Below are 22,633 nucleotides of genomic sequence, written 5' to 3'. Positions count from 1 at the left end.
TTCCCTTACAGCCAATATAAAGCGGCCCCCAAGTGACTCTCCAAACACACCGCTCTGTTTTGTTTCTTCATAGCAGATTCCAGCATCTGCTACTTTCTTGTTCATTCATTTGCCTCTTTTTTTCCCCTTCCACCCACCGCCCCCCCAACTTGCAAACTGCACGTGAGCGGGGACCCTGCCCTTCTTGTTTGGGGCTGCATCCCAGTGTCTCCGACAGAGGCTGGCCCACAGAGGCACTGGTTGTGGGTTTGTTAAAGTGACAAACTTCTCTTGAAGCTGTTTTCTGATTTTTGTTTTCTTTTATCTTAAGACTGAAAAATTGGCGAGCAGCATGTTTTGCCTACTGAAACTCATCCTGATGCCAGTGTTACTGGGTAAGTAGAAACCAAGGGACCAAGGAGGGTACTTGATTTCTCATAAGTCTCGTGCATTTTCAAAAGCCAATTTTATATATTTTCATTTCCCCTTGGTTTGTTGAAAACGGAAATCCTAACCTGGAACTTTGGAGTTTTGCTGAAACAGCTGTTTTTGAAGCCAGGGAGCAAACTCTTTCTTGGAAAGCTGAATCTTCCTCTGTTTCTATTACACACGGAAGGCCTTCTGGTTCTGAGCTGGGTGTTCTAGGACCTGCCTATGTGCTGCAGAGAAAGTCTCTCTGGAATTCCTGCCTTTTAGATTGTAACTTTAAAACCACAGCTAGTCTTGGATCAGGAAATGAAATCACCAGAGAGAGCCCCAGAACTCAATGGCATTCATGCTTTTTGTCATTCTAGCCTTCTCTTGGTTCTGCAAAAGTGCTGAGCTCTTTCACAATCTGGGGGAGTCCCTTTTGCCAAGAGCTTTCTTTCTTCAACTTACCCTAGCAAGCCTGCCTAGGGCTTCCTTATCTTTCAGGTTTCTCCTTAAACCCCACTTCCTTCTAAAAAACCTCCTTTAGCTGCCCCTGCGGGCCGCAGGCTTAGTTGGAGTCTCCTATTCATGAAACCTCTGTGCTTGGAGCTGCTTGGGGCTCATCTCTTCTTTCTAAACTGTTCATCCTCTCTTCCCACTTTTTCTCTTTATCCATGGATAGCGCTCCATAGGAAGAATAAATGACTCAGGAGGTGCTTTGCTCTCATCATCTTTTAGTTTTCTCTTTATTACTATTTTTTTTTAAACTGTGCATAGTGACCTAAACACCTACTCAGCAAGGTACAAAAAGAACTGCCTTTGCTCTAATTCTAGGCAAACCAAGAGCGTGCACAAAAAGGCAACCAGACAGGCACACAGACACCCCCCTCCCCCAGAAAATAGTATGTTTTTAAGAGAATTTGTTTTCATAGAAGCAGGGTTGTAATGCTCTGGGGGTCTTTAGACATTTCCCCAGAGGTGCAGGAAGCAGCCTGCAGGTTTCTGCCCTTCCAGCCAGAGTTAACAAGCCAGTCCTGTAGGTAGCCACTTGGCATGAGGGGTGGTGGTGGTGGCGGTGGTGGTTGTATTTCTCTGTGGAGAGGTTTGTCTTCCTCTGTAGAAAGTCTCATTTTGGGGGTGCCTGAGTGGTTTAGTCGGTTGAGCATCTGCCTTCGGCTCAAGTCATGGACAAGGGTCCTGGGATCACGTTCTACATCAGGCTCCCTGCTCAGTGGGGAGCTTGCTTCTCCCTCTGCCTGCTGCCCCTGCTTATGCTCACTATCTCTGATCAATCAATCAAATCTTAAAAAAGAAAATCTCATTTTCTTCAGCCATCTCTCTGCAAAGGTGTAAGTTTCTCTTCACTCTGGTGGCTGCTCTTTGCTTTCTAGCTACCCTTCACTTAATTCTACATATAGCACTCTTCGTATTAAATGAAATTTGCTTCTTAACCTTTCACCACATGTAAAGTTGCTCAGTTCTTTCTTACAGGAAAATTCCAAATCGGTTTTGGAGCTAATTTTGATTTCTTTCAAAACAAGTCCCTCCAAAGGGTTTAGAGTTCATGTTTTCTTTTCCGTCTTCCCTACTGTGTGTGCCTGCTGTTGGGCAGGAAGTTAACTCTCTTCTCTCAGGGCGACAGCTTGCATGGAAAGACTGGCACATTTTCTGTTTATTCCCACATGCGTTCATTTGGCTCTTCCTCCATATAAACTGGCCAGCATCTAAACGCGTCTTTCTTGATGTTGTTGTCTCTTTGCACAGTGCACATCTTGTGAAAACAGAAATATCTGTGTACTGGTTTTGTCTTTTAGTGAAAAGAGAAATGACTCGAGCAGTACACGGATAACGGAATGGGGTCATGTGTGCAAAACACCCAGAGGCTGAAGAGACAGGGCTAATGATAAAACTGGAGTGGGAAGGTGGGGAGAGGACAAACACAAAGGAAATTCAATGGAAAGCCATGCTTTTGTATTGGCCTTTTAAAAAAAATATTTTATTTATTTATTCATGAGAGACACAGAGAAAGAGGTAGAGACACAGGCAGAGGGAGAAGCAGGCTGCCTGTGGGGAGTCTGATGCGGGATTTGATCCTAGGACCCTGGGAACCTGACTTGAGTCGAAGGCAGATGCTCAACCACTGAGCCACCCAGGTGCCCCTCCATTTTTTTAAAAAGATTTTATTTATTTATCCATGAGAGACACAGAGAGAAAGGCAGAGACACAGGCATGGGAGAAGCAGGCTCTCTAAGGGGAGCCGAATGTGGGACTTGATCCTGGATCCTGGGGTCATGCCATGAGCCAAAGGCAGATGCTCAACGACTGAACCACCCAAGCATCCCTATTTTTTTTTTTAGAATTTTTTTTCTCTATTTTAGAAAGAATTTATTTATTTGAGAGAGAGAGAGAGAGAGAGAAAGAGTACAAGCATGAGTGGGGGCAGGGGTAGAGGGACAAGCAGACAGAGCCTGAGTCCAGAGCCTGAGGAGACATGGGGATCCATCCCAGGACCCTGAGACCATGACCTGAATCAAAACCAAGAGCTGGACGCTTAGCCCACTGTGCAACCCAGGCACCCCTGGATTGGCCTAATTACAAAGACCTGCATGACAGCCAGAATTAGCCAGCAAAGTCAGAGATAAGCTTTTGTCAAGGAACTAAAGAAGGAAAAGAAGAAAGATGCAAAAATACCTGTTAATGGGCTTTTTAAAATAGGGAACCCATGGGAAACTAGGATCCAGAGACACCTCATTTCCTGTTTATGGATGTCTAAATTCATGACCTGAAAGGAGGATGTCAAGGTTTCTCTTCTTTCTTTAGAAAGGAGCCTGGAGAAAGGAATTCTGGGGAATGGAGAGGGGCCCAGTTAGGAGACTGAGAGCAGATAACCTTTTTGCAGTATTAAGATTGCAGAACTCCTCTGACTTGGGAGGCATGTGTGTACCTAGAGGGTCTTTCTCTTCCTTTGGGAATGCCATGCTGGCTTGAGTGAGGAGCCTCTGAGTACTTTGTGTCACGTCATCTGGGGAGGGAAGATGTAGAGTTACTTAGTGATTAATACTGATTTTTATATTTGTCTAAATGATGTCTCCTCTTGCCTTTGACTTCTATAGATTATTCCTTGGGCCTGAATGACTTGATTGTTTCCTCCCTTGAGCTAACAGTCCGTGTGGGGGATTCAGCCCTGATGGGATGTGTTTTCCAGACTACAGAAGAAAAGCGTGTGATCAAGGTAGACTGGATGTTCTCATCAGGAGATCGTGCCAAGGTAACAAGGAGGAAATATTACTGTAGAAGTCCCTGGCCAATGGTGTCAGGACAGCGTGGGCAGAGGAAAAAACAGGTCATTAGGTGCTATGAGGTAGTGTTGCAAGAGTTTGGGCTCTGAAGCTTGTCAGAACTGGGCCTCTTCCTAGATTGGCCCCTTGGCTTTGTGATCAGCTGGGCAAATTACTCAACCTTGCTGAACTTCAGCTTCCTTATCGGTGAAGATGAGGGTCATTATCATAATGGTAATGCTTAACTTTTGGGTCATTGAGAAGTAATGGAAGACATGCACATAAAGTTTTTTTTTTGTTGTTTCTTTTCTCAATGTCTGCCCTTTGTAGAGTTGTACAGGTGGGTGGGAGGGCTGAGAAGGGTAAGAGCCCTGGTCCAGACAGAAGAGGTGTGAGAATGATGTCACAAGAATCTTTTCTGCGGAGGAGAGGGCCAGATTCTTTTTTTTTCTTTGATACTTTCTCACATTATTAAGATTAACAGCATACTTATATATCTAAACATTTACTGTAAGTTTTCAGTGACATTTAAACTCTGAATTATCTTCCCATAATTAAGTTTCTTTAGGTATATTGGTTTATATTTTCTAGAAAATACTTATCTTTAGGTCACAAATAGGAAAGAGTATAATTTGCAAATGTTACAAAGATGATTCCAACCTCAGCTAACCTTTTCCCCAAACTGCAACCACTCTTAGTATTTAACGAAAAGAAAGACCAAAAACAATTACTTAAATGTTATCACTGTGTGATTGTGGTGACTAAGAAATCCCTGAAAACTCCATAAGCCACGATTACTGGAAAGCTCAGAACACTAGCAAGGCTTAATTGCAAAGTATTTAACAGAAGGCCACAAATTGTGTTTTCCTACGAGGAGCTAGGAACTATGGATGTCATTTAGTAATGCATTAGAATGGCATTGCCTAGTGCAAGTGCTGCACAGAAACTCCAGGTCTCCTCTTCTTTATCTATTATTTTGGATAAGCTTCCATAATCATAGCATGGCAGCCACTAAGCCATAGTGGCCTCCGTCCTTCCATAATCTTTTGGCAGCTGCTGTGACCAACCGGCAGCCAGTAGCTCCAAATGGGTATCTCCGGGACAACAATCCACCCGTTGTTAAGCTTCTCCAGAAGAGGTGAGAGGGCCAGATTCTTTTACCATTCTGTGCACCATTTATATGCTGGGGAATCACCTCTTTCTCCTTTATGGCTGCTTCAAGTTTTCAAGTGATGGGATCAGCTGATATAACAAGGCTGAGGGAGGGTGTTTAATGGAAGCTCCTCAGAGTGGGAAACAGTGTATAAACCTCATCAGAGGGGATACACTCTGGATTGTTTATGAAATACATACTGAGTAATGTGTTACCCATAGTAAAGTCCTGAAGCTTGCCAATGAAATACTCTTTCCGTAGCTCATAGCACATTATTCTTATAATGCTATTCTCACTCAAAATTTTATTAGTATTTTTTATTATAAGAAGGACAAGCCCGTGGCTTAAGTAGAAATCCTTATTTCTCCCTGTCCCAGCCTGTAAGCCATTCACTGATGATGATTCCTTCTCAAGCTGTATGATATACACTGCCTGGGGGAGGGCAGAAAGGGGATGGGCGACAGCTGACATGCCAGCCAGGAATTGTCACAACTCTCAGTCTGGAGGATTGCATCATGCCTTTGAGTGCCATCCAGTCCAGGGGCCATGGCAGAAAACAGGGTGAACATGAAACAAGGGTTTCAAAAGTTCTGGGTTTGAATCCCCAGAGAGGGATCTTCAGAGTGGGTGTTACATTTTACTTTAAACTGTAGGAAATGAATGTGTGGACCTTACTTCACTAAGGCACAGGGCCTTGTTGAAGTTAGAATATTGCCCAGCACATTATTATTATTATTATTATTATTATTATTATTATTTTTATTCACTGGGTATCAAGTGATGATGATGATGGTGGTGATGATGGTGATGATGGTGATGATGGTGATGATGATGGTGATGATGGTGGTGATGATGGTGGTGATGATGGTGATGATGATGATGATGTGATGATGGTGGTGGTGATGGTGGTGGTGGTGGTGATGCTGCCACTTCCACAGAACAGGGTATTTTGGATCTGGACTCCTGGGTCTGGTTCCAGTGACTCTAGACTTTCCCCAATGTTGTGTTGCCCTCCAGGATGAATATGTGCTATACTATTATGCCAACCTCAGCGTGCCTGTGGGGCGCTTCCAGAATCGTGTGCGCTTGGTGGGGGACATCTTACACAATGATGGTTCTCTCCTGCTCCAAGACGTGAAAGAAGCTGACCAGGGAACCTATACCTGTGAAATCCGGCTTGAAAAGGAAAGCCTGGTGTTCAAAAAAGCAGTGCTGCTGCATGTACTACCAGAGGAACCCAAAGGTATGGGAATGCTTACTTAGAGAAGGGTGAAGGGGCAAGAGATTTGGTGTGCAAAGAAGGAAGGAACAGATTTTATTGAACAAATGCCAGCCTTTGGTCTAGATACTTATCACAGAGTTAATCCACAATAATCAGTGCTCTTTAAATAAAAATAATGAGAATAATTATTTTGTTTTACTATTTTAAAAAGATTTTATTCATTTATTTAAGAGGGGGGAGTGCGGAGAGGAACAGAGGGATAGTGACAGGCAGACTCTGGGCTGAGTGAGGAGCCCCATGTGGGGCTTGATCTCACGATCCTGAGATCATGACCTGAGCCAAAATCAAGAGTAAGTTAGTTGCTTACCTGGCTAGCCACCCAGGTGTTCCGGGAATGATTATTTTATTATTACCTTACATGTGTTCCATCCTCATGAAAATGCTGTGTAGGAAGTATTGGTCTAGCTTTGCGCAGTGGCAATATTGTAGCCAATGAGGTTTATCTGAGGCATGATTATTGCTAATTGGAAGTATTGATCTTTTCATTTTACAGATGAGGTAATTGAGGCTTAGATGTGACTTGCCTAAGGACACATATTTATTAAATGGGATGTCTGGTACTTAAAACCTGGCACCTCTGACAACAAAGTCCCTATTCCTTTTATTCTACCCGGGTACTTCCTGTTGGTTATCCACACTGATGCCATGTCCATATGTCATAGGTTCCTGTGGTAAGTGTTCTGGGGGATAGAAAAGAGAAGACATCTCTCTAATTTCTTTGGAGTTCATTTTCCCATTTGTCAATGGAGGGAGTGGCTTCAGTAGGTGGGTGGTTTTATACCATGCTCTGTAGAAGCCTGAAGGTTCAATGAACCTGGTAGACTGTACAAAGGGTGAGAACAGGGTAGGGGGTCAATAGAGGACCGAGTCAGGTAGGACCTCAGGCTCCAACCTCCACTGGGACCCAAGTCCTTTATATTTTTCCTGTTTTATTTGTTGGGCTGCCATGTAAGATTATATATATATATATATATATGTTTATTTATTATTTATTAATTTATTTATTTTTATTTTTATTTATTTATTTTATTGGAGTTCAGTTTGCCAACATATAGCATAACACCCAGTTCTCATCCCGCCAAGTGCCCCTCTCAGTGCCCATCACCCAGTCACCCCAACCTCCCGCCCATCTCCCTTTCTACTACCCCTTGTTCGTTTCCCAGAATCAGGTGTCTCTCATGTTTTGTCACCCTCACTGATATTTTCACTCATTTTCTCTCCTTTCCCCTTTATTCCCTTTCACTATTTTTTATATTCCCCAAATGAATGAGACCATATAATGTTTGTACTCTGATTGACTTATTTCACTCAGCAAAATACCCTCCAGTTTCATCCACATCAAAGCAAATGGTGGATATTTAAAAAAAGAAATCTGCTGGGCAGCCCCGTTGGCTCAGTGGTTTAGCGCCATCTTCAGCCCAGGACGTGATCCTGGAGACCCAGGATCGAGTCCCATGGCAGGATCCCTTCATGGAGCCTGCTTCTCCCTCTGCCTTTGTCTCTGCCTCTCTCTCTCTCTCTCTGTGTCTCTCATGAATAAAAAAAAAAAAAAAAAAAAAAATTCTGCTGCCTTAATAAAGTTTGAAAACCGCAGAATTAGACACGTTCTTTAAAAGTATGCGTTGAAAGAATAGTGTGTGGTCTTAGGAAAGCTTGCAGTCTAGTTAGGGAAATAGAATCTGGACCTCCTCCCCTCTCCCAGCTGTTCAGGTCCCCTCTGTTCGTGAGCTCCTTTGGAGCATCCTGTGCGCCTCTTTGGTGATACTTATCATACCTGTCCAGTTGTATCTTCCCTGTCTGCATGGGTCTGTATTCTTTATCCTCTGACTAGTCCCGGACACCATGCCTAATACAGAGTAAACGATTAATAAACATTTGCTAAATGAATGAGATTCTTTTTTTTTTTTAAAGATTTTATTTATTTATTCATAGAGACAGAGAGAGGCAGAGACACAGACAGAGGGAGAAGCAGGCTTCATGCAGGGAGCCCGACGTGGGACTCAATCCAGGGTCTCCAGGATCACGACCTGGGCTGCAGGCCGCGCTACACCGCTGCGCCACCGGGGCTGCCCTAAATGAATGAGATTCTTGAATTAGCATCTCTCACTTGAATCCAGTTTTGAAAAAATGGAGTTGAAGAAGGAATTGTAGAAGGTGGCCTCTGGCCCGTTCTCCTCATTTTTCCTTTTTTTTTTTCAATTGACATTTTTAAAATTTCTTTTAAAAAATATTTTATTTATTCATTTGGGGGGGAGGGCACACAAGCAGGGCAAGCAGCTGAGGGAAAGAGAGAATCAGACTCCTCACTGAGCAGGGAGCCCGATGCGGGGCTGGATCCTAGGACTCTGAGATCATGACCTGAGCCAAAGGCAGATGATTAACTGACTCAGCCCCCCAGGTGTCCCTTTGTTTTGACTTCAAAGCTTGAGTTCTCCAAAAAGAGGAGATGAATTGGCTGCTTCCCCAAGGATTATTTTTGGGCTACTCCTTTCTGCTTTGTCTTCTGATGCCATGCCCGGACACTTGTCCATACAAGCATGGTCTACAGAATAGGTGCCTTTTCTCTCTTTGAAGAGACAGAGAGGGCATGAGCCAAAAAGAGCCAATTTCAGAATTGGAGAATCCATAGAAACAGGCTAGAACAATGTTAGGGCTAGTCACACACTTCCCTGGTAGCCAGTGGAGCAACCTGTATTTTTCTCTTCAACCAGAAAGGGAGTAGAGGCACCTCCTCCAAATGTGCCTGGAAGCCACTGGAAGGTTATTCAGCTTGCTTGATGGAGGTTGGCTTCCCCCATGTGAAGCCATCTGTACTTTTCTCTACAAAGTTTACTCCTCACTTTATAATTTTTCTGCGATTCTCCAACTTCAATTCCCTTTTCTCATAGTTCTTACTTTAAATACCATAGGCAACATTCTTGCAAATAAAAATAATATTAACTTCCTGTGCCTTTGCTCTAGAATCAGCTCTCCTTCCACTTAATGTGAGGTGGTATAGTGAGTGAGAGCTTGGGCTTTTCTTCCCTCCAGCCTGAGTTTGCCTGCTGTCTCTGCCTTTTATGGGCTATGTGCCTTTGGATTCTTTCATCTTCTTCTGAAAATGGGAGGATAACAGTGCATATCTCAAAATACCATAATGACGAGCTGACATGCTACATACAAGGTGTCTGGCCCATGCCTGGTACGATAAAAGCTGCAGAATGGCTCAGTTATTATTATTGCATTTATTTTAGTAGGCTTCATGCCCAGCGTGGAGCCCAACGTGGGGCTTGAACTCATGACTCTAAGGTTAAGACCTGAGCTGAGATCAAGAGTCAGACGCTTAACCATCTGAGCCACGCAGTCACCCCATCACTGCATTGTAAATGTAGAGTTCAGTTCTTAGTGTACTGTCAGGTTTAGTTTAATTTTTTTTTAAATTTTTATTTATTTATGATAGTCACAGAGAGAGAGAGAGAGAGGCAGAGACATAGTCAGAGGGAGAAGCAGGCTCCATGCACCGGGAGCCCAATGTGGGATTCGATCCCGGGTCTCCAGGATCGCGCCCTGGGCCAAAGGCAGGCGCCAAACCGCTGCGCCACCCAGGGATCCCTACTGTCAGGTTTAGAGGGACTTCCCCTCCCTACTATTCTTTGGAGTGAATTTTTATTACTTTCAAAATTATTCCCTCCATAGAGTTTCAAGTTCATAATATTTTCTTTTGTTTTGCTTTCCTCCTATTGTGCATCTCTCCCACTGGGCAGGAAGTTCATGTTCTCCCAGAGAAACAATTTGGATGAAAGGCCAGCTTATGCACTGTGTTTGTTCCTTCATGAGCTTTGCCTGATGCTCTTTTGAAGGAATTCGGCCCAGCTAAGACCCAGGCTTGTGTCTCCCTAAATATCATCTTGCCTTTCATTTCTCAACTGACTTTGTGGTTGATTTGTGTAGTACATTATTGAAAAATCAGAAATATCTTGCTAATTTTTTTTTCAGGAGCCCCTCAAAATTACTTATGCAATAAGCATATGATGGGGTCAGCTGCTCACACAAATAAGCAGAAGGAAGAAGGGAAGCAGGATCTTCTGGGGGGAGTGGGGGCAGGGATTGAAACAGAAAAAAAAAATCCAAGAGGAAAGCTGTCTGTTGTCTTGGCCTAATTAGCAAGCAGTCCTGTGACCTGTACTGTAGCCAGAACTATCCTAAGCAAGTCCTAAGACAACTTGTAAAAAGAATAAGAGAAATTGAAGAAAATCGCCTGTGAACCAGTTTTTCAGCTAGAAGGGCCAGTGGGTTATATATAAGCATGAAAATTATGTAACTTTCTACTTCCTGTTTATGTTCAACAGATGTGGGTATCTAAGTTGGTGAACAGAAAGAGGGGGCTTTGAGATTTTCTGTACTTTCTTTAGTACAGGTTGATGTGGAGCTGGGACTCAGGAGAAATTCTAGAAAAGGGGAAGGAGCAGGGAGCTAAAGGGAATCACAAAGTGTTTATTGTAGGATGAAGATCCCTCAGAGTTGATGTGTGTAGGTGGCTGTGGCTACTCCCTTACCCACGGGGTGTCATGTAAGTGAGAGGCCTCTCGGTACTTTGTCCACACAAGATCATCTGGCTCATCTGCAAGAGTGAATGTGTACAGTATTTGGTGGTGACATTGATTTTATGGCTGAGGATCTTTGGCTAAGCATGATTTCTTCTAGAAGTTCTTGGACCTCTATAGATGATACCTTGGGTTTGACCTGAGTTACCATTTTATCCCCAGAGCTCACGGTCCATGTAGGGGACTCGACTCAGCTGGGGTGTGTTTTCCAGAGCACAGCAGAAGACAAACACATGACCAAGGTAGACTGGATGTTCTCATCGGGAGAGAATGCCAAGGTAAGGAGAAGTAGCCATCACTGTGTAGCAGAAGCCCCTGGCTGCTGGTGTCAGGACAGTGTGGGTAGAGGGAGAATTTAGGCACCAGGTGCCATGTGATGGTGTTGCAAGGGGCTTGAGCTTTGGAGCTTGTCAGAACTGGGCCTCCAGCTCAGCCACTTGGCTGGGCAACTTCAGCTTTGTGGTGGGAAAATGACTCTCATGAAGATGACAAATAAGAGGATAATATTCCTGCTGCTGCTGCTGCTCAACTTGTAGGGTTGTCAAGACACGTATTTTAGATCGTCCATGTAGCATTTGTATGTGCTTTCCCTGTGTTTTAGTTTCCTTCTTCTTTTCCGTTCTCCTCTTTGTAGAGTCCATGGGAGGATGAGGGGGATGACTTCTGTGGCCTTGTCTCTAAGTTCATGGGAACTCTGAAGCAGCAAGTGGCAAGTTAGTTCACTAGACTGGTAGATGTCATCCATGCATGGTGATGTACATGTGGGTCAGGGTATGTTGTGGGGGCTATCTCAGGTCACTTATTAATAAAAATTAAGGCACAAAGTTTATAAAAGATTTAACTAAATTAAGAGTCATTCCTAGAAAAAAGTCATTTGTACTCACTTGATTCCTGTATGCCCCAAAGGGTGGCATCATGGTAGAGGATAGGGAATTACATGTAGTCCCAGGTCCACCTCTGGGAGCTTGTCATGCATTTAAATGTCAACCACTAAGTGAATCACAGCAGAAAATAGGTTGAGAATGGACATTTTGAACTGTGAATTCAAAACACAATAGATAAGATATTAGGAACCAGGTGTTTTCATTCATATTTATGTCTGTATACCCATTTCCTTTTCTTAAACGCTTTTAAAAATAGTAATATTTACTTCCCTTCATAAAAAGCTCCAACATGTACTCATTTACCAAGTATTTTAAGTGCCTTTGTGGCAGACACGCAGAACTCCTGATTTATGATCAAGATCAAGGGAGATACATGGTAAAATAATGAGGAAATAAATACATAATATGTCAGGTAATAGTAAGAGCCATGGAGAACAAGAAAGCAGGCATTTAAAAAAAAAGATTTTATTTATTTATTTATTCATGAGAGACATAGTGAGGCAGAGACATAGGCAGAGGGAGAAGCAGGCTCCCTGAGGAGAGCTTGATGCGAGGCTTGATCCCAGGACTCTGGGATCATGACTTGAGCCAAAGGCAGATACTCAACTACTGAGCCACACAGGTACCCTGAAAGCAGGCATTTGTGGTTCATGTTTTATATAGATGGGCAGAGAGACCTCACTGAAAAGATGACATTTGAGCAGAAACCTGCCGGAAATGAGAGAATGAACCACATGTATTTCTTGGGGGGAAGCATGTCCCAGGCTTAGGGAGCAGCAAGTGCAAAGGCCCTGTGGCCAGTAGTCAAGGAGAGCAAAGAGGCCAGCGTGGATGGAGCGAATTGACCCAGGTAGGTGAGGAAAGAAAAAGTAGAAGATGAAATCAGAGAGGAAAATGGAGTGGGGCAGATCATAGAGGGCCTTGTACTTTTAGTAGAAATGGGGGGCTATTGGAGGGTTTGGAGTAGATGAGTAACATGATTTAACTTATATTTCTAAAGGCTCACCTGTGGAGAATAGACTGTAGTTGGGAGTAAGCAGGGAGACAAGTCAGAAAGCTCCTTGCAGGAATTTAGGTGAGAGAAGGGGTGGCTTGGACCAGAATGGTAATTGTGGAGGAGGTGAGAGATGGCTAGATTTAGGATATATCTTGAAGGTAGAGGTGACAGGATTTGCTGAGGGACTTTCACTGTGTGTTTAGGAAAGAGAGGAATTAAGAATGACTCCATGAATTTTAGCCTGATCATCTGGAAGAAGGCTTTGCCATTTACCGAAAAGAAATGGACTGGAAGGAGCTGGCTTGGGGCAATAATTTGGAGTTTTAGTTTTAGACATGTTTCAAGTGCCTATTGGAAATCCAACTGGAAATGCTATAGAAAGTGAAGGTGTATTTTTCTTCCTTTTACTGGAGAATTACAAAAAGGGAAAGCCCCTCATCCTCCTTTCCTTCCTCATCCTTTTCTGCCAACGGGACAGTTGCTCATGGTTTGGTGGCGTCCTTCACAGCCACACAGGCTGTGGACACATGTGTGTGCATGACTTATGATATCAAATACTTTCTCATCACACCTCACCGCCCACATATCCAGGGCCTGGTAAGTCCTGAGAGCACCCCCACTCAACCTTCCCCATGCCCCTTCTTCCTCGGTCCTTGCAAACTCATATGTTGCCTTTCTGTTCTATAGGAGGAGGTTGTGTTAAGTTATTACCCTAAACTCAGTGTACCTGTGGGGTACTCCCAGAACTGGGGCCGCTTCCAGAACCGTGTAGCCTTGGTGGGTGACACCTCCCGCAATGATGCGTCTATCATGCTCCAAGGAGTGAAGGAATCTGACAGAGGAAGATACACCTGCAGTATCCACCTGGGGAACTTGACCTTCAAGAAAACCACCACGCTGCATGTGATCGTGAAAGAGCCCCAAAGTATCTGATCTTCGGCTGGGGAGGCATGAGGGTCCTTGTAGTTGGTAGGCATGGCCAGGACTAGGGGAAGGCCAGAGAGGCATGTAGGGTGCCACGCTGAAGGAGGCATCACTCTCAGGTGCTGTACTCACACGACCCTGATACAAGTCCTTGTACCCTGGACTTACATGATGTTCACGGTGATACCTCCTTAACTTTAGAGTCCTAGGCACCTCGCTTTCCACACTATTTGGTGAACACCAACCTTCTGCCAGAACTCACTCACTGCCCGTGTAATATCCTGATCTAAAGATACAGGAGCTCAGAGATGGGTTGGAGCTGATGTCCAAAGTTCTTTTTTACTTGGATGCTGTATGCTCTGCGGCAGAAGGGTAAATGACCCTGGGCTGGTGAGAGATGGCACAGAAGAGAGAGAAAACAGGAAGAGACCAGAACTCAAAATAGAAATGTTCTCTGATGAAAGGTTCTCTATTCTGGCAAACCCTGTACATTAAAGCCAGTGGTGTGTAGGGGAATAAAGATCTGAGAGAAGTCGGTAAGTGAGGGGTTAAAGTTAAACCATAACACAGTTAACAGTCAGGATGTGGCTGTGGACTTTGCATTTTGCTACAGATCTTTGCTGGAGGTTGGCTGTGGTTTTTTTGGGGGTGGGGATGTGGGCAAGGATGGAACTCACCTCAGTATCTTTGACCAAGGACTTGAGTCTATGAAGGCCCCTTCTTGTAATACATGGCAAAGGGGGGAGCGGGACAGAGGGATTTCTTCCCTCTCAGAAGCCCTATTTCCATTTCACAGAGAAAATACACTCCATAGTGGGAGCCCACTCAACCACCAAGCACCCACCCCCCAGGCCTATCTACGTTGCCCACATCCTCACCTCTCTGTCTCACCATCCCAGGGGCTCTTCTGCCCTGAGCTTATCCAAACCTCTGTGCTCAGGTGGAACTTTCTCCCTGTCTCAGGCACGTCACACTGTCTACTGGCTCCTGCCACCCAGACTGTAGATATGCTCACCTCTTCCTCTCACCTTCTGTCCTGGGCTACTTTAGCTCTCATCCTGTGTGTCTTTCTTCTCTTTAAAACAGAAACAACTCACATACTATACAGTCACCCACTTAAAGCCTACAACTCAGCGATTTTTAGTATATTCAGAGTTGTGCAACCTCCACCGCAATCAATTCTAAATCATTTTTTTAAAAGATTTATTTATTTATTCATGGTAGATGTAGAGAGAGAAAGAGAGAGGCACAGGCACAGGAGGAGAGAGAAGCAGGTTCCATGCCAGGAGCCCGACGTAGGACTCGATCCCAGGACTCCAGGATCACGCCCTGGGCCAAAGGCAGGGGCCAAACCGCTGAGCCACCCAGGGATCCCCTCAATTCTATATTTCTTTCTTGACCTACCTAAGTAGCTAAGAGGCCATCTGTGGTGTCTTTTGTCTCTCCTCCCTTAACCTCTTAGTGCACCACATCCTGGCTTCTGCTTCTGCCTCTGCTCTAGCTTAGGTCACCAATGCTACTCTAATTGCCCACCTCAGCCTTCTTTACCCAAGTAATATTGGACACAGTATTCTCCATATAATCAATATATTCTATGTTGGATCCTCCCCCCCCTTCCCTCCCTCCCTCCCTCCCTCCCTCCCCCCTCCTTCCTTCCCTCCCTCCTGCTCTTCCTTCCTCCCTTCCTTCCTTCCTTCCTTCCTTCCTTCCTTCCTTCCTTCCTTCCTTCCTTCCTGTCTAATCTATGTCTCCATCTAAATCCTAGCTAAACATTCTGCAAAACTTCAAATGCAACATATCCAAACCTGCCCCTGCATACCTCTCCCCTAGCTCATCTCTGTCACCATCTACATGGTTACCTAGCTGGATGCCTGAGAGTTGTACTGATTCTTCCCTTTCCCGTGACCCCCAGACTAACAGGTCAACAAGTCCTGTTATTTCTACTACTGACTTTGAGTCTGCCTTCCCCCCAGTCCCTCACCACGCTCTAGCTGTCTTCCTTTGTGTATTGGCCTGTAGCCCTCTAACCAGGGTCTGCTCTCCTTCTCAGCCTCTGCTCTCATTCTTCCTGCAGCCCTCAGTGCCACCATTCTAAACCACAAGTCGCAACATTCTGTCCCGGTGCTTAGAGTCTTTCAGTGTTTGGTTTTTCCATCACTTACTGAAAGAAAGCCAGACTCCTGGCTGAGATCAAGACCCTTCATGATTGAGACTCTGTTGTTTAGTTCCCCACTATGCCCCCAACTGCAACCTAGAGCCAGACCCATGGAACTATTTTAGTTTCTGAAAGTCCCATCCTCTTGGGCCTCCAGACCTTGTGTGTAATGCACCACCCCCATCCTTTCCCATATTGTCTGCCCAACAAACTTTATGTTTCCTTAAGACTTTTAAATTTTAAAACTGTTGAGAACTTCTCATCTGCTCCCCGTAGAATTAGGTACCCTTTTCTCTGTGCCCCCTGTACCCATATGGACTTCCATCCTGGTCCCTATAGCAGACTGTGATTTTCCATTGACATGTTCATCCCTCTCCTTGAAGGCAGGGACCATGCACTAACTGTCTTTGTAGCTTCTTTGCCTAGTGATATCTAGCACCCAGGAGGTGTTTATGTATATATGTAGAGTGAAAGGAAATGGATGTAGAGGAAATGGATGAAGGGTACCATATGGGTGGAAGCGCTTTACTTGGTATCATGACTATGGGGCTGAGGGTTGTACCACATATTCTTTTGAAACCAACCACTTTCTCATTGAAAGATCTGAAGCCTCTAAAAAATCTGTTTTGTTGTTTTAAGATAGAACTGTTAATGTAAAAGGAAACTCTGCTGTAGGTAAGGTGCTATTCTCTTCTCCCACCCACCTTAATCTACACTGTAGGGGTAAGCAAGGAGGCCAGACTTGGTTCTCCATCTAATGGGGACAAGTGGAATGCCAGTATCTCAATATGGGGTGGAGTCTGGCCTTCTCTCCCAACTTCCCGAGTTAGTATAGATCTGGTGGGATTTCCAGCTCTATACTGGAATATTGAGACTGTCTTGTTGCTTTTTTCCTTTCCTAAGCAATGGTGACCCCAGTAGCCCTCAGACCTGAGATCCTGGGTGGTAATCAGCTGGTGATCATTGTGGGGATTGTCTGTGTCACTATCCTGCTGCTTCCTGTTCTGATTTTGATTGTGAAGAGGACCCACAGAAGTAAGAGGTACAGGGCTGGGTTGGGAGGCTGGCGGTTCCTCAACCTGAAGTAGAAGAGTGATAGGGCCCTAACTGTGCCACTTTCCCGGAAGGGGATACTTTAAAATAGAATCATCTGTGGTTGTCAGATTAGATGTCATCTCTCTAGTGACCCCAACCCTCCACTCACTCTAGTGACCCCAACCCTCCACTCTGTGTTGCAGAGGGCCTTGTACATCCCTATACCCTCTTCATTCGTTTTGGTAGTTTACAAAGATTTTTCAGCTCTTTTGTAAATGGTGGTTTAAGAGGAACATAATTAAGTATAAATCTTATGCAAGAGCTATAATGGTGCCATTCAATGCCTGAGGGAAATGGGTTTTTGAATTACGTACAATACACATTTCATAAGGAAGATCAGATCTTGAGGGTTATCAGTGGCTTTATTTAAAGGACCACACTCTAGGACACCTGAGTGGCTTAGCTGGTTAAGTGTCTGACTCTTGATTTCGGCCCAGGTCATGACCTCAGGGTCATTGGATCAAACCCCATTTTGGGCTCTCTGCTCAGTGTTTGTCCCTTTCCCTCTGCTCCTCCCCAAGATCTCGCTCTTCCCTCTGCTAATAAATAAATAAAAATTTTTTTAAAAGGACCACAGTCTAATTCTGAGTGGCTATTTCTGAACGGATGTCCTTAGGTCCTAAGTTATTTATTGTTGAAATGTGTTGTTGAAGGCTTTAATTTCAGTACCCCTTCTCCCAGCATCTTGGAAATGCCAAGATGCTCCATCCAATAAGGCAGCAGGTTTGGCTGTTGGCAGGGCCGCATGCATCCATTGATTCAACTGTTGATGATGAGATACGTTGCTGGGGCAGATTGGCTCTCTTGTTGAAATGTCAATGGGCAAAGGACCTCATTAGAGTGCTGACTCTGAGTCTCCCCATAAAACATAGACTCTCTAGAAAGTGCTTTGCCTGCTGGGCTTCACTTCGTTCCCCAGGGCCTCTCTGACTTGGTTTAAACTTGGCTGGCCTCTCTGAGGGTCTTTGCTCCGGGCATGCAGATGGCCCCCAGCCCAAGTTAGATGACCATATCAACTCACCTCCCCACTCTGGGCCTCAGTGTCCCTCAAAATGAAATCAGTACTTCCATGTCAGTACTAAAGACATGGAAATCCTAAAGATTTAGGAAATAAATAATCAGACTTGTATATTGAGATTTATAAACATGGTTGCTGTAGCCCTGATGATAATTCAACATTGAAGTCATCCTCAGTAACTGTCAGGAAGGTGATGATTCACTAAATCAGTATTCCACTCAGTGAAATACTACACAATCCCAAATGTAACGGCATGGGAAGATGTCCCAGGAATCACATTACAGAATATATAACAGGATCTCATTTTTATAAAAAAGAAAATTAGTAATACTCACTTTGGCAGCAGATGCAATAAATACATTTTGTGTGAGTGCAGTAAGGCCTGCATTGAGAAAGGTTGGAAAGAATAATTCCAAAGTATTAGTAGTGCTGTTTGGGTGAAAAGAGAAGGTGGATCCCACAAGGGCAGGAGGTTTTCTGGAACTTCAAACTTCAACTCTCTGTGTTTCTTTAGTATTTGAATTATTTTACAGTGAGAACATACAACTTTATAATCATAATGTATGAGAAAACTATTTCCTCCACTTTGAGACAAAAAAAAAAAAATGACTTCTAGCTTCAACCCTGATTATTTTTTTTTTTAAGTTCTACCTTAGACCAAAATAGGAAAAAAAAGGAACTGTATTAAGTAGCAGATGCAGAGGGCAGATGGTCAAGAGATCAAAGGCCAAGGGCTGGGAAGGGGCCAGGGTTGGCAGCTTAGGGGGTTTGTGGCGCTATTTCTGCTCAGCCTCTTCCCCAGGGGAGGAGCCTTTGAACTGTGTGTCTCAGCTGAGCTTCTATTGCCCCCTGCTGGCATGGCTACATCTCCCTACTCCCGGGTTAATGATAAAAATCCAATCCCATGATGGCCCTCCCTATTAATTCACTTAAAACAGTGTGGACGCAGAAAAATGTTAAGTAGGTAATAGGGAAGTCAGAGCCATTCAGCCCAGACTACCTCCGGAATGCTTCATTCTCTCCATCAGAGAAATGCACTGCTCAGATTTCACAGTGAGCTGGGTGGCTTTGGCGGTGGGAGTCTAGAGACAATGGTTCCCCCTCTGGGGTCCCCCTCATCACAAGACTCTGTGGGGTCTCATGTGGGCACCCTGGAATTTACAGTGCCAGCCAGTTAATTCCACATGCTTTTCCTGCCTTGCAGCTCAGCGACATCCACAACCCTGGTAAAAAGCCTGGAGAACATAAAGAAGGCTGATCCAGAGGTAAGGCAAGAACTCAAAACTCCATTTTGCAGCTGTGTCTGCATGGGGGCAGGGTAGATATGGCTCCAACATCCAGGGTGTCATTGGCATTCTCTGTGGACTATCTTACTCAGTATTGTATCTCAGTGTGGTGGCCAGTGCTGGGCACAGCACAGGGGCTCAGGAAATCTTCATCACAGAGTGAGAGCCCCCCACCCCACCCCAGGAGGGAGCGGACAGGGCCCTGGGGACTCTGGGTAGGGTCACAGGAAAGAACCCTGGGCTCAGTGTCAGAGAATCCCCATTCAAGCCCACCTCAGCCACCTCCCAGAGCCACACTTGTCTCACCAGTAAAATAAGGATGAGGACAAGCATATTTGCCCTGTGGTAAGGTTCAAATAACTGGATGATCTGTAAGTGCTTCATCATCTGTGGGCACTGTGGAACCATAGGGGAGAATTGTGGTACATTCAGGAATTAAGTGAAGGAGTTAACAGTTCAGATCAAATATTCAGGGACTCTAGGTGGCTGGGTGGCTCAGTTGGTTAAGCATCTGCCTTAGGCTCAGGTCATGGTCTCAGGGTCCTGGGATTGAGTCTTGCATGGGGCTCCCTGCTCATCTTTATGCACTCTCTCTCAAATAAATAAAATCTTTAAAAAAAATTCGGGTACCTTAAGAAAGAGGATCAAGAAGAGCTTTTTCTTCCATATTACTTTGTAATGGGGCTATAAATAATTGCTATTAGGGTCTGAGAAATGAATTCATTTCCTTAAACTACCTTTCCTCCCTCCCTCCCTCCCTTCTTTTAAAAACTCCTCTTGGAATATTTACTTTTTCCACCTTTTGCCCTGTTTATGACCTAAGTGTAGGATTTTGTCACAACCTAGTGCAGGGGCCTCCAGAAGCCCAAGAGTTTGTCACTGGATGACATCACCTCCCCAAATAGTGACAGGAATGTGAATCACAAAGTACCACCCACCTCACAGATGTGAGGTTCAGTGAGGGCTGTCCCTGCCATATAAACCCTCTCAGAGATGACCACAGTTAGTGGCCGATCAATGCCATCCTGCCATGGCTCCAGTCAGAAGGAAATAAGCATGGAATACAAATAATCCAGCAAGATAAGAATCCCCTGCTGCTGCCTAAGTGTCTGTCCAAACAAAGAACTTTGTCTTTTGAAGCAAAGAATTTGGTTCTCAAGAGAGTAATCTTTGCTGACGAGCCAACTTTCTTAATTGCCAGGAAGACTGGGAACTAAATTATCATTATCCACGATAATTTTCTAACTCTCAATTACCTTTTGGTGTTGATGCCCTGTGAATAGTAGTAGATGGTTTTTTCCTCTGGCATCTAACATTTGCTGATCTTTGGTTAATGTTCCCACCACTCCTGTCCCTCTAGAAACACGTTTATTCTTCAGTAGCCACACCGATGCTGATTGAGGACGAAGAATCAAATGGAAAAGCAGAGGCCACCTACATGACCATGGTGAGAGTGCTTCTGGGCCCAGCCGAGCCAGGTGTCTGGAGGGTGGACAAGGAGCTGGCAAGGACGTGCGTGGTGGGCATAGCTAGGTCACTTGGGGAGGTCACTGCTGAGGGCAGAGATTTTTCTAAGTCATAGGGAAGTCTGAGAAGCTGACGCTGTGCTGGATAGAGGAGTAATACCAAACTTGCCTTCATACCTGGTCTCCAGTATTAAAGGTCATTAGGGCTAAAGATAATCGATTTGGGGGGTGAAAAGAGCACTTTTATCAAGGATAAACAAAATGGCTCATTCGAGGTTAAGCACAACCTAGTAGGGTACCTTAGGTCCTTGGACAAACGTTGTGTCGCAATTTTCCATCCTATTCAAGAACCCATTCCAATTCTAACATTTTAAAATTCTGTGGCTTATGATGTTTTGACATAATCTGATTGCCAGGAAGGCTGCATGCTGCATTCCATATAATAATATGGAGTCGGATTCCTTTTTTCTCCTTCCTCCACTCCTCAGGGAGGCACAACACCTACAAGAGGCACCTGGCGTGTAGTGAGTAGGAGTAAAGACAGAAGGAGTGAGCTGGCAGTGGGCACAATACTATTTGTAGGCTAATTATAGGCACCCAGGCCATAAAGGCAGCAGTGTTCCTCTGGGCTTGGGAAGGCTGGCCTCCTCTTTTTGGGGGATGGTGGCTTCTGTTTGTTCCCATCACACCAGCACTGAGGACACATGATTCCCAGATGATTGCCGCAGAGAAAGATCCTGCCAAGGAAGCGTGAGATCAGGGACCTGGCCGGGTTCCAGCAAATCAAACAGTAGCTCCACTCTGAAGTTGTGTGCAGTCATATTTCCCCCTCTGTCCCTCTCCCGTTATTACCATGTGATGCTTCGGGCACCGCCAGGCCTTGTTTGGCCTCTTAGAGACCTGCTGATGACAGCTAACGGTGGCTACTGCTGAGTGTGGCACCACCTGGTTGACGCTGTTTGCAGAAAACCTGGGAGGTCTATCCTCCCCATGATCGGCAGAGTTCCCCATGAAACGCTATGGGAAACAGCACTTCTGTCCTTTTGAAACAGATCCAGTAAAGCAAGTGTGATGAGAGGCCAAAGCCGCAAAACTCAGAGGCCTGTGGAAGCCGGTCAAGTTATTTTAAAGACTGTGTGCCAAATTCAGGAAGCCTCAGGGTGAATTCTGGCCTGCAGGCCACCTGTTTGAGACCTCAGGTGTAGAGGCGTTATTTAGAGAGCAGAGATAACAACAGATCTTTGGTTTTTTGTTATTGTTGTTGTTGAATTGATTACATTTACTTCAATAAATGGGGCACCACACTGTGTCCCCTTTATAAGGCTGGACAGCACAATGGTTAACACCACAAGCTTTGAAGTTGGGCAGACCGGGCCCAAATCCTGGCTCTGTGACTTAGAAGCTAGATGGCCCTGGGCAGGTAACTTAGCCTCTATGACACTCAGTTTCCTCATCCTTAAAATGGGAATAATAGTACCCACCTCCCAGGTGGTGAGGCTCTAACTCATTAGTGCCAGTGAAATTCAGAATTGGGCCAGATAGATGGAAAGAGCTCAATAAATGGTAACTATTATGATCGAAATACTTATGCATGTGCTTTGTTTCTCCCCCCCACCCCTGCAGCACCCAGTTTGGCCTTCTGTGAAATCAGCACCAAATAATCCACTTGAAAAAAGTCAGCTGGGGGAATTCTAAAACCAGAGCAAGACTTTTGAGAAGAAGGGAGAGTTCCTTTTGTCTTTAGCAGTGGCAGCGGCTCTCTCCTCTGTGTGTCCTGAGTTACTATGCTGGTCATTCTGGGACTCCTTGCTCCCTGTGTTGTTCTCTTGCCTCATTGGTCAAAGGGCTGAAGAAGGAGGGTTCAGAACCTGGCAGAAAGACAGGACAGCTTGGGAGGAGCAGGCCCGATGGAGGAAAGCCTGCATGCAGTCCTTCTGGACTGGGACACTGGCCCTGGGGACCGTGGCGGAGCTGCTATGGCGGCCTCAAGCATTCCATTAGATCCTCTGCTTCGACGGTGTTCTTCGTGGATGGGTTCCTGGGAAGAGTTGCAGAAATAAACACCAACCCAAATGATTCCTTTGGCAGATTACCCCTAAATAAACATGGCTTGTGGAAATCA

At 44.9% G+C, this 22,633-nt stretch overlaps 1 protein-coding gene and 1 pseudogene across 1 annotated transcript in view; both read left to right on the top strand.

The window, feature by feature from the left end:
- The window catches only part of JAML (junction adhesion molecule like), a 28,254-nt gene extending 5,621 nt beyond the window's left edge, over positions 1–22,633 (top strand). The window contains exons 3-11 of the mRNA XM_077893713.1: positions 311–374; positions 3,504–3,658; positions 5,839–6,064; positions 10,849–10,964; positions 13,255–13,492; positions 16,550–16,688; positions 18,964–19,024; positions 20,406–20,492; positions 22,135–22,633. Of these exons, the coding sequence (XP_077749839.1) occupies positions 311–374; positions 3,504–3,658; positions 5,839–6,064; positions 10,849–10,964; positions 13,255–13,492; positions 16,550–16,688; positions 18,964–19,024; positions 20,406–20,492; positions 22,135–22,206 (1,158 nt within the window). The 3' untranslated portion in view covers positions 22,207–22,633. The remainder of the gene's footprint in view (positions 1–310; positions 375–3,503; positions 3,659–5,838; positions 6,065–10,848; positions 10,965–13,254; positions 13,493–16,549; positions 16,689–18,963; positions 19,025–20,405; positions 20,493–22,134) is intronic.
- Positions 6,507–6,578, top strand: LOC144311649 (U4 spliceosomal RNA; annotated as a pseudogene).

The sequence above is a fragment of the Canis aureus genome, chromosome 3 (assembly GCF_053574225.1).
Source record: "Canis aureus isolate CA01 chromosome 3, VMU_Caureus_v.1.0, whole genome shotgun sequence".
In the NCBI taxonomy this organism is placed as follows: domain Eukaryota; kingdom Metazoa; phylum Chordata; class Mammalia; order Carnivora; family Canidae; genus Canis; species Canis aureus.
The sequence above is the reverse complement of the archived record's forward strand: the minus strand, read 5'-3'. Positions and strand labels throughout refer to the sequence as shown.